The following is a 21064-nucleotide window of genomic DNA, read 5'->3' on the forward strand; positions in this document are numbered from 1 at the left end:
TTATTTATGATGAAGTTAAATTTACGATTATTATTCACCTAATTTGTAGCAAAATTTTTCCATGTTGGTTTAGCAACATCAAATGATTAATGGTTATTTTTATAGGCATGTTTCAATTTTCCTACAATATGGTATTAAGTCTCGCCTGGCTTAAAAAAACGATCATACTGCTCCATAATTTTTTCGGGTGCAAACTCGGCTTTGGAGCTCCTTTCTTGACTAACCAATGTCCTGATTTTTATAGGAAATCCATTCATCATCGCTGGTTCTTTGAGAAAATGATTCTTTAAAAGAAAAATAACACAGAACATACTTCAAAACTTTCTTCTTTTTGCCTTTCAGAGAAGTTCATGTGATACTCATTTTTTAATTTATTTCACATTTATAATAGCGTCTAGATGTAATAAAATGTTGTAAGAGAATTCTGGTGCGTGTGTCCGAACAGTTGTTTGTGAATTCGTTTTACCAGTGCTTTTCACTCTTTAATCAAAAAGTTTTTTTTAGCAAGTTTCATTTTTAATATCATGTCGAAAGTAAACAATTTCTACTTCGAGTTCTTTGACTAACAGTACCCCCGCCAGATCCTAAATTTATATTTCTCGTGGCCTGCGCCTACTTGTACTAAAATTAACTAACACAATTAATTAGGACCATTTGCACTTTATATTATTTAATGTTTATTTTATAAAGTTTTTTATAAAAATAATAAATTGTTTTGTCGTGTAGATTTTAAATGATATTAGTATCACTCTAAAGCCAATAAGACTGCAATTATATATAGGTTTATTTCAAAAAGTAGTGGTAGTAGTGTTACTAAATGTTAGTAATAAGGGCAGACAACATATTAGTAATAATTTGCTGAATTAAGATTTTAAAAATTTTAATAAAATTAATAATTAGCATTTTTTTAATACATGAACTAAAAAAATATTTTTTGGAAACCAAATGTTTTGAATTGCAGCTAAATAAGCCATTCATTTTTTCTCCACTTTTTTTGTATTTAAATTATGTGTGGGAAAGCGTGACTAGAGTTCTCGTGAAAGTCCATACAGAAGTGATTAAGTACAGTTATATCAGCTTATATATCACTAAAGAATAGCTGAAATATGCAATGTGATTTTCAGTTCATTTGCCAATGCAGATGATTTGGGGTAGAACCAGACTTTTTGTATAACACATTTATTTTTAGACTTTTTGCTAGTTAGATTCAAAATAGTGTTCATTTACCAACAAGTATTTTCTGTTATGTACGATTTGGTACAGACTTTTTTGTTAAAGTAAGATCCAACGGTTTTAGTGCAAGTTGCCTCGGCAATTAAGCCCCTGGATATTACTTATTTATATGTCGTTGTTTATATTAACAGTTAATAAACACTAACGACAATATTTGTTGATATTATATATTCTTGAAATTTTGTTTTATATAAAACATTTTTTTATGTATTTCATTTTATTATTGTGTGACATGAACTGATGAATATGTAATTTAGTAAGGTTTTAAAAAATATACTTGAAAACAAAGGGTTTTACCCTTTGTTTTCAAGTATAAACACGTGGTATGAATATGTTGTTTATTGCGCTGACAAAAACTACAATAATCAATTTGAGGTATAATAGTAATCCATTTTTTTTTACATTTTTCTTTTAATATATCTTGTGTAACTAATTTTCATACAATAAATCTTAATTTATTAAATAAAACTATTTATTAAAATTTCGCTGCGCAGTCAAAAAACACGTCTTCTTATATTAAAAATATCGTGTTTTAAAAAATATCACTTAAACTCCAGTGATTCGCCGGTGAGTCACTTGTTGATTATTTTTTTTACAAGTAAGCTAATTATTTACGTTGTTTTTTTAATTATCAAAGCTTATTGTACTAGCTTCATTTATAATAAACCAGGTATTTTATATTTATTTTAGAAAAATACACTGACACGTCAAGTGACTTATCATAAAGACTCTGGCGTTTAAAGGGTTAAGTTTTCTCACTGCGCTGATAATTTTTTTTATTTTCAAATAAAATATATTTTTTTAATTAATAATTTCATGTGAAACTTTTGATGCAATATTTTAATTTCTGTAACCATCTGCATAGCAAATAGCTTATGTGATCTGTGGTAGAAAAAGTTTTACATCTCTGATTTTTAAAAAAATACTGAAATGTGAAATATTTTCGTGCTATTAACAGTATGAAAAATACATTAGTATAATCGATAAAAATATATTATAAATAAGATTGGAGTCAATTTATTTTAAATAAAGGATGTTTAAGAGCTGACAAAGTATGTTAAGTTGCATAAATTTTATTTGAACTAGCTAAAAAACAAACTAAAACGGCCCCATAAACCTATATTTGTTTTAGATGACTATCGAAGTTGACATTTTATAATAGTACTGATTTATAGATATGTTTCTATGTTAATCGATTCATAGTGTAATATTTTATAACGGTTATTACATAGTAAAATATTTTGTATCGTAGTGCTTTTATGTCGATTTTAATAATAAATGTATTGTTATATTTTTTAGCATTTTTTTAACCATTATCCATTTTACTAAAACTTAATGACTGATTACAATCAGTTGAAGTGTGCTTTATTAAATATTAATAAAATGCAGGGTTTTGTATATAAACTGAAGGCTGAAAAAACATAATTCAGATTGTGAAACAAATACAATGAGAAAGTCGTTGTTCATTTTGGTCATAATTTGCTTTATTGCAATTATTGGGGCAATGGATTACGAATTAATATTACAAGAAGACGCTGAAGAAACTCAAAGAAGTGTGGCAGATTGCATTATAAAGTTAATCTTGAAATATTTTACTATTAGGAAGAATTCGTTTGATAATACGGTTTTTGTTAAAATCTCTACTATGCTGCCTTTGCTCCAGCAAATGTTGCTGAAGTATTTAAACGATTCGAAGAGAGTTAGAATTGTGACACGAGATGCGATAGAAATTCAGGAAGAAGATGAAGCAATTCCAATACAGTCGGATAAAGCTCATGCTTATATATTGATTTTGGAAGAAACTGTGGATTTATATCAAGATCTCAATAATATGAAGCAGATCCCTGGATGGAATCCTGAAGCAAGATTTTTTATAATTTTGAACAAGAAGCCAATGAACGAGCTAATTAATATACAGAAGATTTTGCGTAAGATTAAAGTATTTAAGGTTTACATAATCGCGATCGATAAAGAAGATATTTATTCTTATACTTGGTTTCCTTACGCCAACAACAGTTGCGGTGCACTCGTAAAAAGTTTAAATTTGGTTGACACTTGCAAGAAAAGCTTGGTTGAAGAAGTAGTGTTTTATCGCAAGAGGTACACAGATTATTTGACGGGATGTCCTATAAGAGCAGGAGTAATAATTTCTGAGCCTTATGTTCTAAAGCCTGTGCGTGGAAAAATATCAGAGGGCATTGAGATCAACTTACTGGAATTGATAGCAGAAGTTACGAATACAACTCTAAAGATACACATATTCGGCGATTACTCAGAAGGGGTTTACTATACTCGTATAAAGTTTATGTTAAATCATGAAGAAGTGGACGTCGTCACTGGAAACATTGTTCCGGAATTATTCACAGATGATGAGTATGACGCTGATATGCTAAGCTACGATTACCAAGAATCTATGGTTTGGTGTGTGCCTACAGCCGGTCGTTTGGGATTTTTGCAAAGCTTCGTATACGTATACAGATTAAACGCCTGGATTACCATATTTATATTTACGATTTTTATAAGTATTGTTGTAGACTATTACGAGATAAACGAGAGGAGATTCTCAAAAATAAACATCCTACTGAATCTATTCATAGTTGCTTCGATGCTACTGGGATCTGTGACTAGATTCAAACCTAAAGCCGGCTATGTAATGTTGTTATTGAGTTGCTGGTTTATGGTATCGATTTCTTTGAATGTAACCTTTCAAAGCTCAACGCAAAGTTCGCTCATTCATCCTAAATCTGAGAAGCAAATTAAAACATTCAAAGATATATCCAAAACGTACAGTTTTGGTGGCCATAAGGTGCATTTGTTAGGAATAGATCAATCATCACAAAAAATGGATGTGTTGTTCAAGTATAAATATGTAGAATGTGCACCAGTTACTGCATGTATCGAGAGGATGAAAAAAGATCAAGATTTCGCTATTATTGTTCCATATAGATATATGAGATATTATGAACACATACACAGAACAGAAGATAGATCCAGCATATATTGCATTCGTGATGATTCAGCTAAAGTTTATTCGCCCACGCTGATGATTTGGAGTCACTTTCCATTCGAGGTTAGATTTCAGACAATATTAAAGAGGATTTTTGAGAGTGGGCTTGTTTACAAATGGTCATCGGATATTATACCAAGATATACGATAAAGCAATCGCATCTTCCGGAAGCTATGAAACTTAGCAAAATAGTGGGAGTGTTTCATTTGCTTGGTTTTCTACTAACTGTATCGTTCTTCGTATTTATCGGAGAAATATTAACTAAGCGATTTAAAAGGTAAATTGCTCTTACATTTTGAAAATTATAAATTAATATTTTGTGATATGCTGTATTTTACATATTAATATATAAATTAAATATTATAATATGTATATGTAATTATTAAAATTAATAAATATGTTTTCTTCATGTAAAGAAATTTTTATATTTACACATAACACAATAGATACTATTTTCCATGTTAAGGTATACTCGTGCCGTCTATCGTCGTCATCAGTAATGCTTGAAAATATTATTATTATTGAATTTAAACTTTATTCCTACCACTAAATAAATAATAAATATATTACTTTTCTATTGTCGAAATTAATTTAAATGAAAATTACTTTATATAATATATAAATATTTGAGAGTCCTAGGAATCAGTAATCGGCCTACTGGCCGCTAAAGCGTTTCGTTTGGGACAAAACTGTTTTCCGGCGTCCGATCGACTTCCGGTCGACCGACATCAATCGGCTGCGGTTTTATCTGTCGTAACGTCACCATAAATCCATCGGCGGCCATTTTTATTTGGCGAACTCATCGATTTGTGCATTTTGCGCCCCTGCGGCTTCAGTAAAGTTGTCACAGCACCACATTGCTTTTTTAATCATGAAATCAATAATAAAAAAATGTTGTAAATTCAACATATATTTTTTATATATTATATAATAAGAGTGTTGTTTTATTTTATTTGTATTATTATTATTTTAGGGGTGTAGATATAATATATCTGAAATAAAAGTGAACGATACACGATTTTTTTCTGTGTAAATTTAGCTTAAAACATAGCTGTTTCAGAAGCTATAAAATAGCAATTTTAGGTTTACATTTGCATAAATACTTTCGTTATTAACGCGCTCTTTTTATTAAATATCGGTCTAAGAGTCGCAGTAGCGGCAAGTCTTTTAGAGCAAAGTTCCAGACTAGCGGCTTGAGATAAGCTGCGGCCAAAACATGAGAGAAAAGTATTCTATAAGATATCTACTTTAATTTTTTTATTTTATAACCTATATATTATTTGTTTCCTACGCTTTTTTTACGTGAAAAATAAATTTGTAGTAGTCTTTTTTCCGTATATTTTAGAAATTCGACGTGTATATTGGCCGATACACGTTCGTTGTCTTTGTCTACTCTTCAAAACCAATGAATACGTAATGAGCTTGGATTCGGTAGAATAACACGGCAATGCATATTGAAATCAAACCGTTTTCAATATCGTTACAATGCGCGCACATTTTATTTGTTCGCAACGACCGACGCAATACAATGGGGCGCCGATGAAACGAAAAATAACGAACTGAACGCGAAAGGGCAAAAAAAAAGTAAAAAAGCTTTGCTTTATATTGTTTTATGTACACTCTGTGTCCATATTAAAATACACGCTTATATGTATATCGAAAATAAAAACCAGTGTATCTAAAATAATTATACAGACAGCGCGCAGTCCGACCATTAACTTCGACGTTATTACAAATTCTGGGAAAATAAATATATATATTTGTGTATTAAAAAACAACAGTAATATACTTTAAGAGTAAACGTTTCACTGATTCAGAATAATTGCTTTGATAGTTTTATATTTCAGTAATACAAGGAATACATAAATAAAACAACTTTAATTTATAATACTATTACATTTTTTAATATAAATGCTAGTATTTATTTATTATTCGTTATATTTTAGTTATTATTATGCAAGATAAACCATTATTATTTATACTAATATAAACAATATAAAAGGCACTTGACTAGACGACATTAACTTGCATTAGTTAAAGTTTTGCTAATATAAATATTAAATATAAAAAAATGCATGCATGTAGGTATATTAAGCAGCAATGATCTGCAAAAGCAAAAATTAAGATTTCAGTCTATTTGATAAATGCCATTAGAAAAATACTTTTTCTTAAGAATTGCTGAACTAACAATAAACATTACAATATAATGGTATGAAGGAAAATTTTCCGATTTTCTCATCAGCTGCCTGTTTCAATATGCTAAAATTCAATGTGCTGATATAATATATAATGTGTTTCTCAGTAATAATTACTATTTATAAATCTAATAAAATTTTATGTTGCATAGCAAGAAAATGTAGTTTATACTAATACAATTTATATTTTCGTTAATTAAACCTTAAGATAATTTTGGTTTTTTAATTGGGAGTATCGAATTTTTTATAAATATATTTCATTTATAAATTTATTGAAAATTTCTACAATTCATCGTTCTTATCAAAACATCCAATATATGCTCATCCATATGTATCTTATTTTTGAGAGGTTAAAAATAAAATATTACTATTATAATGGTATATTCTATGTAAAAAATAAATAATATCCGATCGCTATTATTGATGGGTTTTATATCCTATTTGGATCGCGAACCACGCATTTTAATGCCCTGCTTAAGCGGATTTGTTTGTTGTGATGGTCGAGGGTTGCAGATTAACGGCCATTTACGCTGTAATGATTTATAAGCTGAAAATCTTCACCAGCAACTATAGTATTATTATATATGAATGTACAGTGGTTTTCTATTGCTGATAAAGTTAAGCTCTAGTTATTTTTAATAAAAAGTATAAAACATCATTTAATTTTATTTTTCAATTAATATTGTAGCTCTATTATTTATGTCAATAAAGTAGTAGCTTCGATAGTAGATATTCGATAGAAGATATCGGTATTTATTCTCTAGCGCATATTCTGGAGGTGATGCTCAAATATGAGGTGTGTCGTAAGTGGTTGGAGAAGTATATAGAGCAAAGTAGTATTTGAAGTAAAGTTTTAGTCCAAACATCGAAGCGTAGTGGAGTCGAGTGTGTTTAGTCCGGTGTTATACACCATCATATGAGGAAGCCCGGAAGGTGATCGTAAAAATGCGGGCGTACTTCTTAACAGCTGTTAGGTCTGCAGGTACCGCTTGCGGGACGCAGACACGCGTGTGCCGTGTCCCTAGACTTTGAATATGTATGTTAATGCTTATTAAAAAATCAATTTGCGACGGGAAAATGTAAAAATCTTACAAGATTTTTGACACAGATAAATGTTTATTTTATTTAAACATAAAAAAGAATAAAAAAACACTTATATTGCTAATCATGGCAAATACAATTTTCATGATTTTTAAAAAAAATGTTTAGATATAAAAAATGATATGTAAAAATTTTTTTTAATAATAAAACGTCTGATATAGCGCCGCTATAAACCATAAACAACATATAGAATACTAATTTGAAAAAGGTTGAGATACTAGATAGTGCTTTTACGATATCTTAAACGCTAATACAAAATTATAGCCCACTCGCAAACGCATAAAAAAGGCGCACGTGATTCGTTAAATTGCCAATGTAGTGATTGAAAATTAGACTATTAATACAGTAACTTGCAAAACATTCTTAATTGTGTAAAAAGCTTAACAAATTACAATAGATACCATCTTATAGAAAAACTTTCCTCTTTTAATGGCTTTCACTTCTTATCTAAAATATTGAGTCTGTCAATATTATTTAAGTATTTTTCTCAATCTAAAAAATTTCAAAATTTATGCAAAAAATATTGAGAATCAATTACGGTCTCATTAGCTTAGATAAATATACAGAAAAAATGCACTATAGCGGCTAAAATAATCTCTCGATAGAAAAATTATATACAAATCATTTTATTTTTGCAAAATGCATTTAACGGCCAAATATCTTAACCGGCTATCATGATAAGTAAACATAAAAATATTACAGGATTATTATTGCTAAAACTTTTTTATGTTTCAGTTGGAGTCTCGCAGGGTAATTTTCTCGGCCCGTTTCTATCAATTCTATAGATTCATGATATTTTTTTTAAATACTGACTTAACGAGCCGTCATAATTTGTTCTAACTGTATTAAACCAACTACAACTAAACAGAAAAAATACGTATGTACAAAACTTACTAAATAATTTTATAAAATAAAAGAGTAAAATAAACCAATATTTTTTACAACACGCAAACAATCCTTTAAACAGCATTGAATGGAAGGAAAGTAGCAAATACTTAAATATATATCTCGACTAAAGCTTAAATTTTCTAAAAAATGGTAGAAATGAGCTATATAAGACTTGCCTTTATTGCGGCACTTAAACCAATATTTAACAGAAAAAGCGCATTATTGAGAAAAATAATTTTACTACATATTTTACATATAATTAATCATGCGTACTTTAAAAGCAACCATTAAATTATCAGTGAATCTATATCTCAAGGTAAGTAAATATAATTGGTAATAATAAATTATGTATTTTTGATATTATTATTTTGTGAAATAAATATTAAAAGAGTTTATTGCCGAGAATTATATAGGAAAATATTATTATTATATTTATGGAATGGCATTATAATATACTGTATGCATATTTAAGCTTATTTTATGAAACAATAGTAAAACTGTTTATACAGTTATTAACATAGTTATATGTATCGAAAAATATTTATTATTATTATCTGTCTGTCACTCACTGCGCCGCGCCACCGAGCGTTTTATAACGCACGTTTATGGTTAGTTACGCGTGACAAAATAAGATATTTTTATTGTGTGCGAAAAAAAATGTAGTGCACGTAGTCTATAAACTGGCTTTTAAAAGTTCATATTCGGTCTGTCTTGACATATAATAAGCCATCCCCATTTACCGGACTCTTTCACGAGACCAAATCCCCGGGGAGTGGAAAAGATAAAAGCCTTGACTTTCGAAAGCTACTTCACGTAGATTAGGTTATTCCTTCAGGTCAAACTTTGTGTCACGTGAACGTTTATGTCACTCGACGTCTCTTTAATCTGTACGTCTTCTGTTTTCAAACATGACAAATAATACATTTAAAAAAGCTCGATTTTATATTTTCAGTTATCGAAAGACGGTTTTTTTTTATTTTTATTATTTAAAGACTTTCGGCATTACCCATTTACTACAGAATCTCTCTTACGTCTGCTGTTTGTTTTTATGTAAAACGGCTATTTAATTGCCTTAAGGTCATTTGGCAAATCAAGAAACTCTGCAAATATTTACATTGAAGCAGCCTTGAAACTCTGAACACGTACACGGAAAATATTTTTATCAATTTTCGAGCGCGGTGCGTGCGAACTTTCTCGCGCTCTTTCGCCGAATTATACTTTCAAATTGCATTTATACGTCTAATCTGCATAATATTCAGTTTCAGCGGGGTATGGTCAACGCGTCGACAGATGTTAGCAAAGTTGGCACGCGGGCGCAATGTCGATCATTTAGGCACCCGAGTCAAATGTATGCAAATCGACAGGCGTGTTTGCTTCGGTAAATAATTGTTTAGAAAATCGACTGTCAATATTTATTTGTAAATATATTAACAAATAATTTTTAAATTACCTGTAACTGATAAATTTGCAAAGCTGAAAAAATACAACTGCCTAGAAAGGGAACAAAAGACAAATTAGATACCAGTTTTCTATTCATTTTTATTTATTCTTGCTCGTTCAGTATAAATAAGTGTCCATATTCGTCTTAACTTAATACGAAATTTTACTTTGAAACATAAAAGTGAGTCGTTTAAAGCATACGTTTTGGCTAAGCAAGATTCAAAATACTTAAGATAAACTGCTACAGAATGGCGGCGCCTCTTTATGAGTATACTGTTAGCTTCATAAGATTCTCATGTCGACTGGACGAAGTACCGTTACACGAAATAGCATGCTTTATCTTTTTCTTCGTTGCGTGTGACACCCCTCATACTTTTATTTCTAGGGGATCGGCATCAGTTCTGAATTGATAAATGAATCAATTTGATTACCTAACAATACCACTAACTTCATTCCATAATTTTGCTACTTATGTTTCTGATTTTTTTAATTTTGCGCAGAATTTCAAAGATCTTCTAAATAAATATAATCATTATAGTCATTATTAAATGTGTTCCTACTATTGTTGTTTCCAAAAGTAATAAAATATTGTATTTATTATGAGAAAAGAGCATTATTATATTATATAATAAAAATAAAATAGTGAATATTTCTTTAGAAGCGCAGGGTAACACCCCCACGGTGTATGGCTGAGAGGCAAATAGCAGTGGATTCTAATTAGAATGTAACGGTAAACCGTCGAGATTGATAGGGAGTCTTATGATGCGTACCGTTATCGAGCAGCACTTATTTATTTGTCTTGATTTGCCAAGACAAATAAAGAAGACTTGACTTGACGTGTCAAGTTTTTTTATTTTTTGTTTTAAAACAACGTTGTTTATTATTATTTGATTTTTGTGCAACAAATGATATCGTCACGTTTAATTTGCATATGTTAATTATAGGTAAAGTTCGTCATTATCCTCTTAAATTCGAGTTTGTACAACTTAGCTATAGAACTCGGTTGAAGTTATATTTGAGCGTTGTGTACCAATATTTTATATAAATGGCCCATACAGAGAAACATTTAGGGCTCGCACTCGTAAACTACCACGAGCAATTACTAATTTGGGTTTGACTGTGCGTTTGTGAATCACCATTTGTGTTGTTTAGCAGTAGTTCAAATTGAAAAATTGCGATGCAAATCCTCTTAAAACTTATGACCGAATCATGCTCATGCCGCAGGATAAAGATCATGACTTATCATGCACTTGTTACTTTTATTATAAGCTCTATCGGTCGGTATGACAGAAGATACAATTAAACTGCTGATGTTTATGACTTAATAGCGTAATATTTAAATCTCACGTTGGTGCTTAAATTTTACGATTATTTAAATTTAAATTTGATATAAAAGACCTGTTTATTTCTCATTCTCAAAAATTAAATGCTTTGAAACTTGCTCTAACAATTGTATTGTTTTGATTTGATAAATTAACTATCGCTGATACTTGCTAATTATTTGCATTGTAGTCTAAGTCATGAAATTGACAAGACACCAATGCGCCACGGTGAGCAAAATTAATACACTGTAAATAAGAAGAAGAAAAGAAAAAATCATAAAAGCTAGATAGCGATTGTCATAGAAATACATTTCAGTATTTTTTGTACATATTCTTAGCAACCTATAACTTTCAGTGAGAACTCAGAGAGTCGTAATCCAATGCTCTTATATTAGTATTTGGTTATTTTAGAATTCTCAATTATTTATACAAATTCAATAATACGCTTATACTTATATATAAAAGGCAATGAAAACTTTTTCTGTAAATATACGCAGTGGAATCAAGTGATATTGAACTGGCAGCGAAATAGGTGTTGAGTGGACACAATGTTTTAATGGCGAACTTCACTAGTTCAATGATAAATATTTTTTTAAATAAAACCACTGCATATATAATCAAACTATCTTATTCCATATTCGCAGCAAAATATATTTATATAATTTCTCGTTTTTTTGACGTTCTCTTTGTATTCAATAAAAATAAATATAAATGAGTGGCGTAATTCATAAGTCACGGAGTTTAGATTTTATTTACTGTTTTATTACAATAATATTTTTGTGAAATTGACGCAGCATATGCATACGGTCATCATAATAAATCGTGTATTAGATACATAATATATCTTTGGGACACGGAAGCTTTTAGTGTGCCGCTTGAAATAAAGATCAGGTGATCAGCGTCACGTGACGTGCGACACTAAATCCCCTGAGAGTCAGATATCCGATAGCATTATTGCATTGTTGCTCGAGTCCAGTGCATAGTGTGCATCTGTTTGCTGAGTGGCAAATTTATAAATATTGCGATAGGGAATGAACAGGGGGCTATACGGAATCGGACGCGAATTGGGAGTCATGGCCTCGTTTGTTCGTGTTATTGGCTGATATGAATTTAGCACTCACCTGCTGGCTGAATAATGCACATGGTTTTAGCGAGTGCTGTACGTAGTGTATGTATCGCGGACATGGTACAAGACTGCCTATGCGATTATATGTATAGGCACTAGTATTTGCGGCCGGATTATGACCGTTGAAAGCTCACTCAATAAATCATTTTAGTATATTTATACTAATATAGTTTAGGATGGAGCATCTTAACCAGAAATACTTCCGCCAAGTGATTTTCACAAAAAGATAAATATTTAGTACTTAAATAAGTAAAGCGTGGATGAAGTTTGGTTTCGTTATACACATGCACCGTGTATCACTGTATCGGCGATACACGTTTTGTGTCTATCACTAGTTTGTAGCTTCCTAGAATCCAGCTACGTCATTTGAAATTTCAGCGAGGCAAGAAATTCTTGGTTCCTCAAGAGAAAAGCATCCTAGCGTCATTTATTTAGGAGCATTGAGTTGCAATAGTCGTCTTCTCGACTTTCTCGATCAGTTTCTGCTCTATGAAATAATTCCTAATTGCTAAAGCGTCGAGTGCCCTAGAAATTCCGTTTGTCTAGGACGCTAGTACTTGAGTCATCTAGCTTTCTAATGAGAAAGAAAACGAAATATTCTAATGCAAAAAATAATTACTTATTTTGTACAAATATTTAAGTTTGATTCGAAGTTTTTCACCAACAATTTTATTGTACAAAAATGATAATGTGTAATGTAAGGAATTTATTGTGCTTTTAATGTGTAAAATAAGGCAGCCGGTCAAAAGAGCGTGCGTCAAAAGAGCGCTGCATTATTAGTACAGTCAAATAAGGGTTTAACCTCGGAATGAAAGATAACAAGCTGAAATTTTTCAAAGACCTTTCTTTTGGCGTTCTAAAGATAGTGTGAAAAGTCTCATAAGATATCGTGTCTGCTAATCAAGATATTAAAGGTCAAAGGTCATAAAAATCGTTTTTTTGCAAATATCTCGCCTCCTTTGCGTTGCATGTCATTAGATGTTATACAAAACTTATAGAAAATAAAATTTTCTACAAGTTTGTCATAAATTATTTCTTCGTATGGTTAATGGTTTTCGAGATATAGCGCGGGGAGTGGGAAGCGCGCATCCGTTTATAGGATAACGCTATGTGAAATACGGAGCCAGAGCTACCTGCACATTTTTCCACAGTTTCATAGGAAACATCGCAAATTGTTATCTGCTGAATGAACCCATCTAAAGCATTATAACTTTCAATCTCCATATCTTCAAAAATCATCATCGATAATGCAAAAATTAATAGCGTATGGCCTCTGATACTTCTTGCAAAAGCGTGACCATCCAACATTTTGTCGACAGAATTCGAAGCATAAATTGTACTGAGAGCTTCCTTGATTCAGCTTCCATTCATTATATACCCTATGCATCCAATAAAAGACATAAGCATATGAAAGCCTCCTAGTTTCACAACTACTCTGGACAAGTCTGAGTTAGCATCTGAAGCTGCTACGATTTCACGTGCTATTATGTACAACGGCTGATCAAAAGTTATTAAGCATGTTCTTTGTTCATGTTTCTTGGCAATGTTTGTAGTACACTGTAATGTGTTGTAAATTGTGTCCATATTACTCGCAGGATGATGAATAAAAGTAAGAAACAGAATCCGAGAAGATACAAAGTTCTCATTGTTTTTGTAAGTTGTTCAATAAATCCATTCCACCCTGGCAACGGTGAGATATTTTTCCACTTTCCGTACATCCACAAAAAATCAACTACATTAAATATTTGTTCGGTTAGTTCTTCTACATCATTAAAATTTCGAGCTTGAATCTCTTGCTCAATCCGGGTACGACATGATTTTCATACACTAGAAGGGGTATATGTGATAGTGCTGCTAACTCCTTTGCACTTGGTTTTGTTGTAAATTTCTTTATGCGGTCATCGGATATAACTTCAGATTTTGAAGTTATTATTTTTATCATTCCCATTATATGAACAGTATTATAGCCATCAAGAGTATAAATATTTTTCTGCATTATCCGCTGCATACTGTACTAAGGCACTTGACTCTGATGGTTGATTACGAGGCTGTGGGTAATAAACAGCTGAAATTTAACATTTTACAGTATCACTATATGAAGCGAAAAAACCTAAACTTGACAAAACATCCAAAAGTCTTTATGGATGTTTGGCCTATCTGTATTTCTTCTATGAAGAAATACAGATAGGCCTATTAATAACTGCGAAGAAAAGGACCGTTTTCGTATGGAAGTCTTATAGCTGTGTACTTCGTTTTAAAACGCCCCGTCTTTCCTTTTCTGTTCTTTATAATAACTTCTTGCAGAAAATGTAATAAAGTTTTCGGAATTTCTTCATTAATATTTTACTCGGGGGCGGATAGGACTTGGTCTCAAGAACAGAAGATCGAATATCTTCTCTAATAATCGACGCAGCAGCTTCCACTACGCGCAAGTGTTCTTCTTCCGAAGTGCCTTTTTTATTTTCATGCCAAGCTATGGATAAAATTTAAGCTTGAGCATCGCGAAAAGAAAAAATAGGGAATGATCCAATCTTCGTTGTTATTATAATGTCAGTTAAATATTTTTCTCTTAATTTGGAAATGATCTTCTTATCATCTGGTACATACTCCGTAAGGACATCTCTCAACTCTTTCAATTTTTTCGCACAAATTTCTAGTCGATTAATATTTCATTGATTTTCTCTAAGTATTTTTGCGCTCTTATGACGTGCTCTATTTTGTCAAACGCTCATATGGCTGTCTGCGCATTTGACGCACGCTATTTTGTTACAGCGCTACTTTGGTAAACGCTCTTATGACGCAGCGCTTATAATGCAGCGCTCTTTTGACGCACGCTCATTTGTCCGCGCTCATTTGTGCGTTGCCGTAAAAGAAACATCAAATGTTTGGGTGGACTCTTACCAAAATTACTTATAATTAATCGTACTACAATACTCATTTAATAACAAGTAATGAAAAGCATATTCATAGTTGCTCATCTTCTAATTATAATATGAAATAATCTATATTGTATGAAATACAAGTAGAAGAAGCACAATTATTTTACCATTTTAATTTGTTGTATCATCTTTTTTCTTGATAATCCTATATTCAACCAGTTTTTTTTTCTCGCCTAATTTCACAGATTATTTTGAATGTGTAATATGTATTTAAGTAAGATTTATGTGGCTCTAGTAAATTATCAACTAAACTATTATTAATACAAAAATTGTAAAAGCGTCCCAAACCACTAATTTCATCGGCGTCCGTGACGTTTCAGGCAAAATTTTGAAATATGCAACGTGTGGCCGTCGCCGTCGGTTATGGCCATTAAGGCCGGTCGTTATGGCCAACAGTTGTTGTCCACCTGCTAGCAAATCACACCTTGAATAATAAAGCGTTCATCTAGAACTGGACCTAATTACGCACTTACAATAAAATAGCCCGCGGCAAAATGTTTTAATCAAAACACAAATTGGGTCAATTAAACATTTACACAGAAGTTATCGTGGTGTAAAAAGAACATTCGCAAACGATTGGTAACTTAGTATCAACGAAGAATGGTTTCCTGTTGCTTTTTTACTCATTACTATTTTATAAACTACATTAAAAATAAGTAATTTTACACTTCATAATTTGAATAAACTATAAATTTTGTATGGGTGACATTACTAATTAAATAATTTATAGCTGCTGCTTTGTCCATGGTCTTGATCATAAGGTAAGACATTCTCTTTTAAATTAGTAAATCGATTGTATCTGCTTTTACTTTTTAAATTGGTAGGGGGTAAATTATTTAAGCTACTAATTCTGAGAATCATAACATAGAATTTAGCTCTACTCCAATTTATTATCCCATCAATAATTATGCACATTCGCACCGGCGTTAATGCACACAGTAGATCGTATCTCCTACTTAACAGTGTCGTGTCCCAAAATTATTCGTCGTACTTTATGGGCAGCAGTATACAATACAATGGTACACTACCAGCATTTGATATGTGGGCTTTTAATTATGATCGTTGCGCGCGTTTGTCGATCCACATCCGCAAACATTAATTTCGCTAATGCGCATTTCACTAAACGCATTACTACCACTATTTCGCGCGAGCTTCCGCCGCTGGGGCATTTCCAAAATGGATTGTTAGCCTTCAATATGGAAAATGGGGTTGCACTGGGGCTAAATAACCGACACATTCGCGTCATTCCTAATTTTAATTAAACTATCCGTCTGTTTAAAGAATGTGCTGCATTACACAAAATAACCATTCGATTGAGAATAAATTGCTGCAAATATGAGTATAATCGAAATTTTATTATCAATCAAAATAGATTGCTTTACATTTGAGGAGAACAAAATTTTTATTAGATAGTTGATGTGGTATTTTTTTTATTAAAATATTAAAATATAAAAATTAAATTATTATTTGATGTATATTTTAAATCTGTAAGCTTTTCAATTTTTATAAGATATCTCAATCGCACTAATTTGACCACATTAAACCGTCTGGCCTGGCAAAGGGTTAATTATTTCCAAGTATTTTCTCACCCCAAACAAATTGCTCGGGAAACTCAGTTACATCATCTCCCGACGTGCCAGTTCATGTTTAATGTGTACCGTTTAACGCCCATAAACCAGTGGGGTCCGTCTGCACCCATGGGCCGTAAATATTTAAACATTTCATCAGGAGCAGAAATCTATCGGCCGCTCCCGGGCATTCGGTACATTTTTAATGCCCTGATGAATTGGTTCTTGGGCCAAGATGGAATGAGGCTCCGGTGTCGGGCCTAATATAATTAAGTGCTCTGCTAGTTGCTCGAAAGGTCAAACAACTAGGGAGGCAGACGATCGAGCTTTTTTCTAAAGAAAAAGCTGACCTGCTTGTTTTTACTTTTCAGAGGGTCAAGTGACCTTTGTAAATGCATTACCGGCCCGAATACAGTTCGTTATGTACAATATAATATAGAGGTTACCCTGATTTGAACTCAAGTCGAAAAGTGAACGAGGTCAAACAGAAGCTTATCGAAGATTAATCGCAAGTTTGCTCAAGAAAGTTTTCAATTGTTATGTGTTTAAACTAATGTCTTATCTCCTCCAATTAAAAGAAAAATTTTGTCTGTTAGTCTTTGATGAAGTTTTCTGTATCGTATCGAAAATTATATATTCATATGGTAATAGTTAAAAAATAGATGTCAGTCAAGAAAATCATAAAATGTAGTTCAACAAACTATAACTATTTATATTATACAAAGAGATTGAAGAGGATATTCTAATGTACCACTTGAAAGTACAATAATCATCTCTTGATTAATGTAAAAAGTTGATCTTATTTTTATTTAATTTAACATGTGGTTTTTAGGCCTATAGCACATAAAAGGCACAAGAATCAGTAATTAAAAATATAGAAAATTAATTATTTTACTTATAAGTTAAACGTTGATTTTTAGCATTTAAAGTATCATAAGACTTTCATAGCTTATTTAAATGTTTTTTCGTAGTCCTAAAATACTAATAAGATACCTAAAAACCATACTTGTATCAACATATATTTATCTTTTAGCTTATTTTATAAAACACAATTAAACGGTAAAAAATGAGATGTTCAGGTAAGTAGATAAGTAGTATTTAAAATATTATAAAACAGCTAAACAATCATAACTAAAGTAAATATTTTAGATTAAAATCTGGGGTTCGTATTTGGTTTGTGTTAAACTAAATTTAAAAAATACATTTTTATATATTGTAGTAAATAAATAGAATAAATAACTTTTACTTTGGCAGAAAAATAATATTTGTTATTATAGTAAATTTATTTATAGGCAGTATTCAAAATTATAAATATTATCTTAAGTTATATAGAACAGTAAAACACAATTAAAATAAGTGGATACTAATTTTTATCTATTTTATTATTAAATTTATTAAAATCTCTGGTTCATATTTGGTTTGTGTTGTTTTATATTAAACATATATTTAATTTCATATATATATATATTTAACTGTATATGTTTTATATTTAACTAATTATTTATAAAAAATATATTAGTAGTTTCAGTAAAAAATCGATTATCTATTTAAAAAAAAAAAAAATACTTGCTTATTTAAAACAACATTGTAAGTAATAATTTATGAAAAAAAACTAACAATATAAAGTGATCAATATTTTAAAGAGTAAAATAAAGAATATACTGTAGATTATAAGATTAAGGGGAAAATATGGTATAGTACTGTCAAGTTATAAATCTCGTTTAGTAGTTCATTTAATTTTTTTGATTATTTTGATTTTTAGTTTTTTTTTAAATTTAATTTTGGGCTCAAAATACTCTTAGATTAAGAAAATATTATTTTGTAGTCTCCTTTTCCAAAAAGCAATTAGTTTTTGACTCAAATTTTTAAGCGTGTTTCGTGGGATATTGTAAATATAGGATATTAAAAACCTGTACTTCAAAAGAAAAATATTATTTTTTCTTTTGAAGTACAGGTTTTTAATATCCTATAATTACATCCTTTTCTTTCTATGAGATTTTAAGCTCAAATCCCTTGTAAAAGACTAAAAATTGGTAGAATTCAAAATATTTTTAATTTTTAATAAATGTAGATTATTCTAAGGAAAAAATCAAGAAAGTAAGAAAATAAAGATCTTTATAAATTTTTAACATTTCTTATGAGATTTTACTCTTTAATCACATGTAAAAGACTATAAATTTGTTTATTTAGACTTTTACAAATGTATAGCCTGTTTAGAAGTAAAATGAGATAAATCATAAATTTTAGGATTTTAAACTCAAATTACTTTTAAAAGGCTAAAAAAATTAGACTAAAAAATTAAAACCCAGATAAAAATAAAAATAAAATAAATGCTAAAAATTTGCATATTTGGAAAGATTACTGATTTTTCACATATGAATAACCTTTTATGATGAAAAACTTGAATAGTATTTTTATATGATTTTAAGCTTAATTTACTTATAAAAGGTTCAAAATTTAAATACTGAAAGATTTCTGATTTTTAACAAATGTTTAACCTATTTTTAAGAAATAATAAAAAATTGCAAAAAATATAATATTTCTGCCTTTTTATGATATTTCAAGCTAAAATTACATGTAAAGGCTGAAATTTCCTTATTTTTCATAAATTCACAACTTGTTTTGTATGAAAAATCTAATTTATTATTATTTTTCTATTTTTTTGACAGTTTTTTAAATAAGTTTTTTAGACTAAGAACTTGGAAAAAGACCATAATTAACGTGGGCTTTTTAATTAAAATTTTGCTTAGACACTTGTTAAGTGCTTCCAAAAAAATTTTTTTTCGATAAGAGACAAAGCTTTAAGTAGTTTTACGCCCTGCCCTGCTTTACAGTTAAATTTGCGTTTTTAATCAGAGTACAGAGGACGCTACACTTTTATTTTGTTTGTTCTAAGCCAAACATTTTTTGGTTCAAATCTTTGCTTTGTAGGACTGTCATTGAAGTCTTCAAAGCAGGCATACAATAGTCCTATTCGCCAAGCTTTCGTTCTTGGCTGGCCTCCTTTTGATTTGATGTCTTATTTTAAAGAGCACTTCTTAACAAAGCCTCACTAAGATTTTAGCCCCAACGCTGCACCCACAGAGCGAGATTTTTCTATAGATTCCTCCCGAGAGGGACTCCAAAACAGGTGGACTAAAAATAGGTGTAACTACTAAAGTTTCTACGCGTCAGTTTAAACACTTTTAGCACTTATTTGTATACCTTTTTATAACAATTGATTTTTATTTGAAGTTCACAATATACATTTTTTTAGCCAAGGAACTCATTTTTGTTATGTAAACTATTAATAAATTACTCCGCATAACTAAAAATTAATATCATGTTTTTTAAAATCAATAGACGTTCATTAAGCACATTGTTTAAACGCATTTTATCATTTCTTTTATTATCAGCGACAACTTAATCACAAAGACCTCGACAGGTTGACACGAATCAAATTAAATTTTTTAATTGTTTCATTTTCGAGCGGCTTAATAATCGGATTCGGGATGCAGCGCGTGTCTCGCTGTAATTTTTTTTAAATTGTGCAAATTTAATATTGCAGGCAGCAGATGTTTTAACGTGTACATTATTGCACACGGTAATAAAGCAAGGTTCTTTTAAGTGGCCGGAAAGAATTATGGCATATTCATAAAGACTGAAGACTGTGTCTAAGAGCGAAATTGGCTAATATATTACGAAAGTCTCGTTTATTGAGGTTTTTGTGGTTAAACGAGCAACGCTCCAAGATTTATTCGTACTTAGAGGCTAAAAAAATAGGCACTTTGATAAACGAATCGAGTATTAAAATGACAATATAATTGCTTTGAACGACGTTAGTTAAACGTAGAATAATAATATCAACGCAGAAATTTGCTGACGACATTTATCTATTCTTTGTATAGGAGAAGTAATAAATGCATAGGGGATCATATCAAATGATACGTACATTCTTACAGTATGTAATATTACAAAATATAAATATGTAGATAACAATGTAAATAAGTATGATTTATAAACTCTTCTTTTAAGATAAGAAATTTTATTAAATCTGTGAATTTTAAATAATTTTCTAACTATTTAATTAAATTCGTCGTTTTGCAATTTTCGTGAAAATCTAAAAAAATATGATCTATAGTAATATTTCGGTTAAATCTTCATTATCAAATAACTTTATTTTATGATGAAAGTTATTTATGAACTTTTGTAACTTTACATGCCTATATAAAAATTATAATACCCTCAAATAAACCGGCGCCGAC

General features: G+C 30.4%; 1 protein-coding gene across 1 annotated transcript; it reads left to right on the forward strand.

The window, feature by feature from the left end:
• Nucleotides 1-2878: 2878 nt before the first annotated feature.
• Nucleotides 2879-4221, forward strand: LOC148232885 (uncharacterized). The gene is made up of 3 exons (XM_088190691.1): nt 2879-3333; nt 3862-4017; nt 4215-4221. The coding sequence occupies exons 1-3, from the start codon at nt 2879-2881 to the stop codon at nt 4219-4221; spliced, it is 618 nt and encodes a 205-aa protein (XP_088046817.1).
• The last annotated feature ends 16843 nt before the right edge of the window (nt 4222-21064 follow it).

The sequence above is a fragment of the Plectrocnemia conspersa genome, unplaced genomic scaffold (assembly GCF_051122295.1).
Source record: "Plectrocnemia conspersa isolate PC_06_02 unplaced genomic scaffold, ASM5112229v1 ptg000008l, whole genome shotgun sequence".
NCBI lineage: Eukaryota > Metazoa > Arthropoda > Insecta > Trichoptera > Polycentropodidae > Plectrocnemia > Plectrocnemia conspersa.

Excerpts from the sequence above, each read along its gene's own strand:
- LOC148232885 (XM_088190691.1), top strand. The coding sequence starts at position 2,879 with ATGCTGCCTTTGCTCCAGCAAATGTTGCTGAAGTATTTAAACGATTCG. Across the intron at positions 3,334-3,861 it reads GTAGTGTTTTATCGCAAGAG|ATTCAAACCTAAAGCCGGCT; the intron begins GTACACAGATTA and ends ATCTGTGACTAG.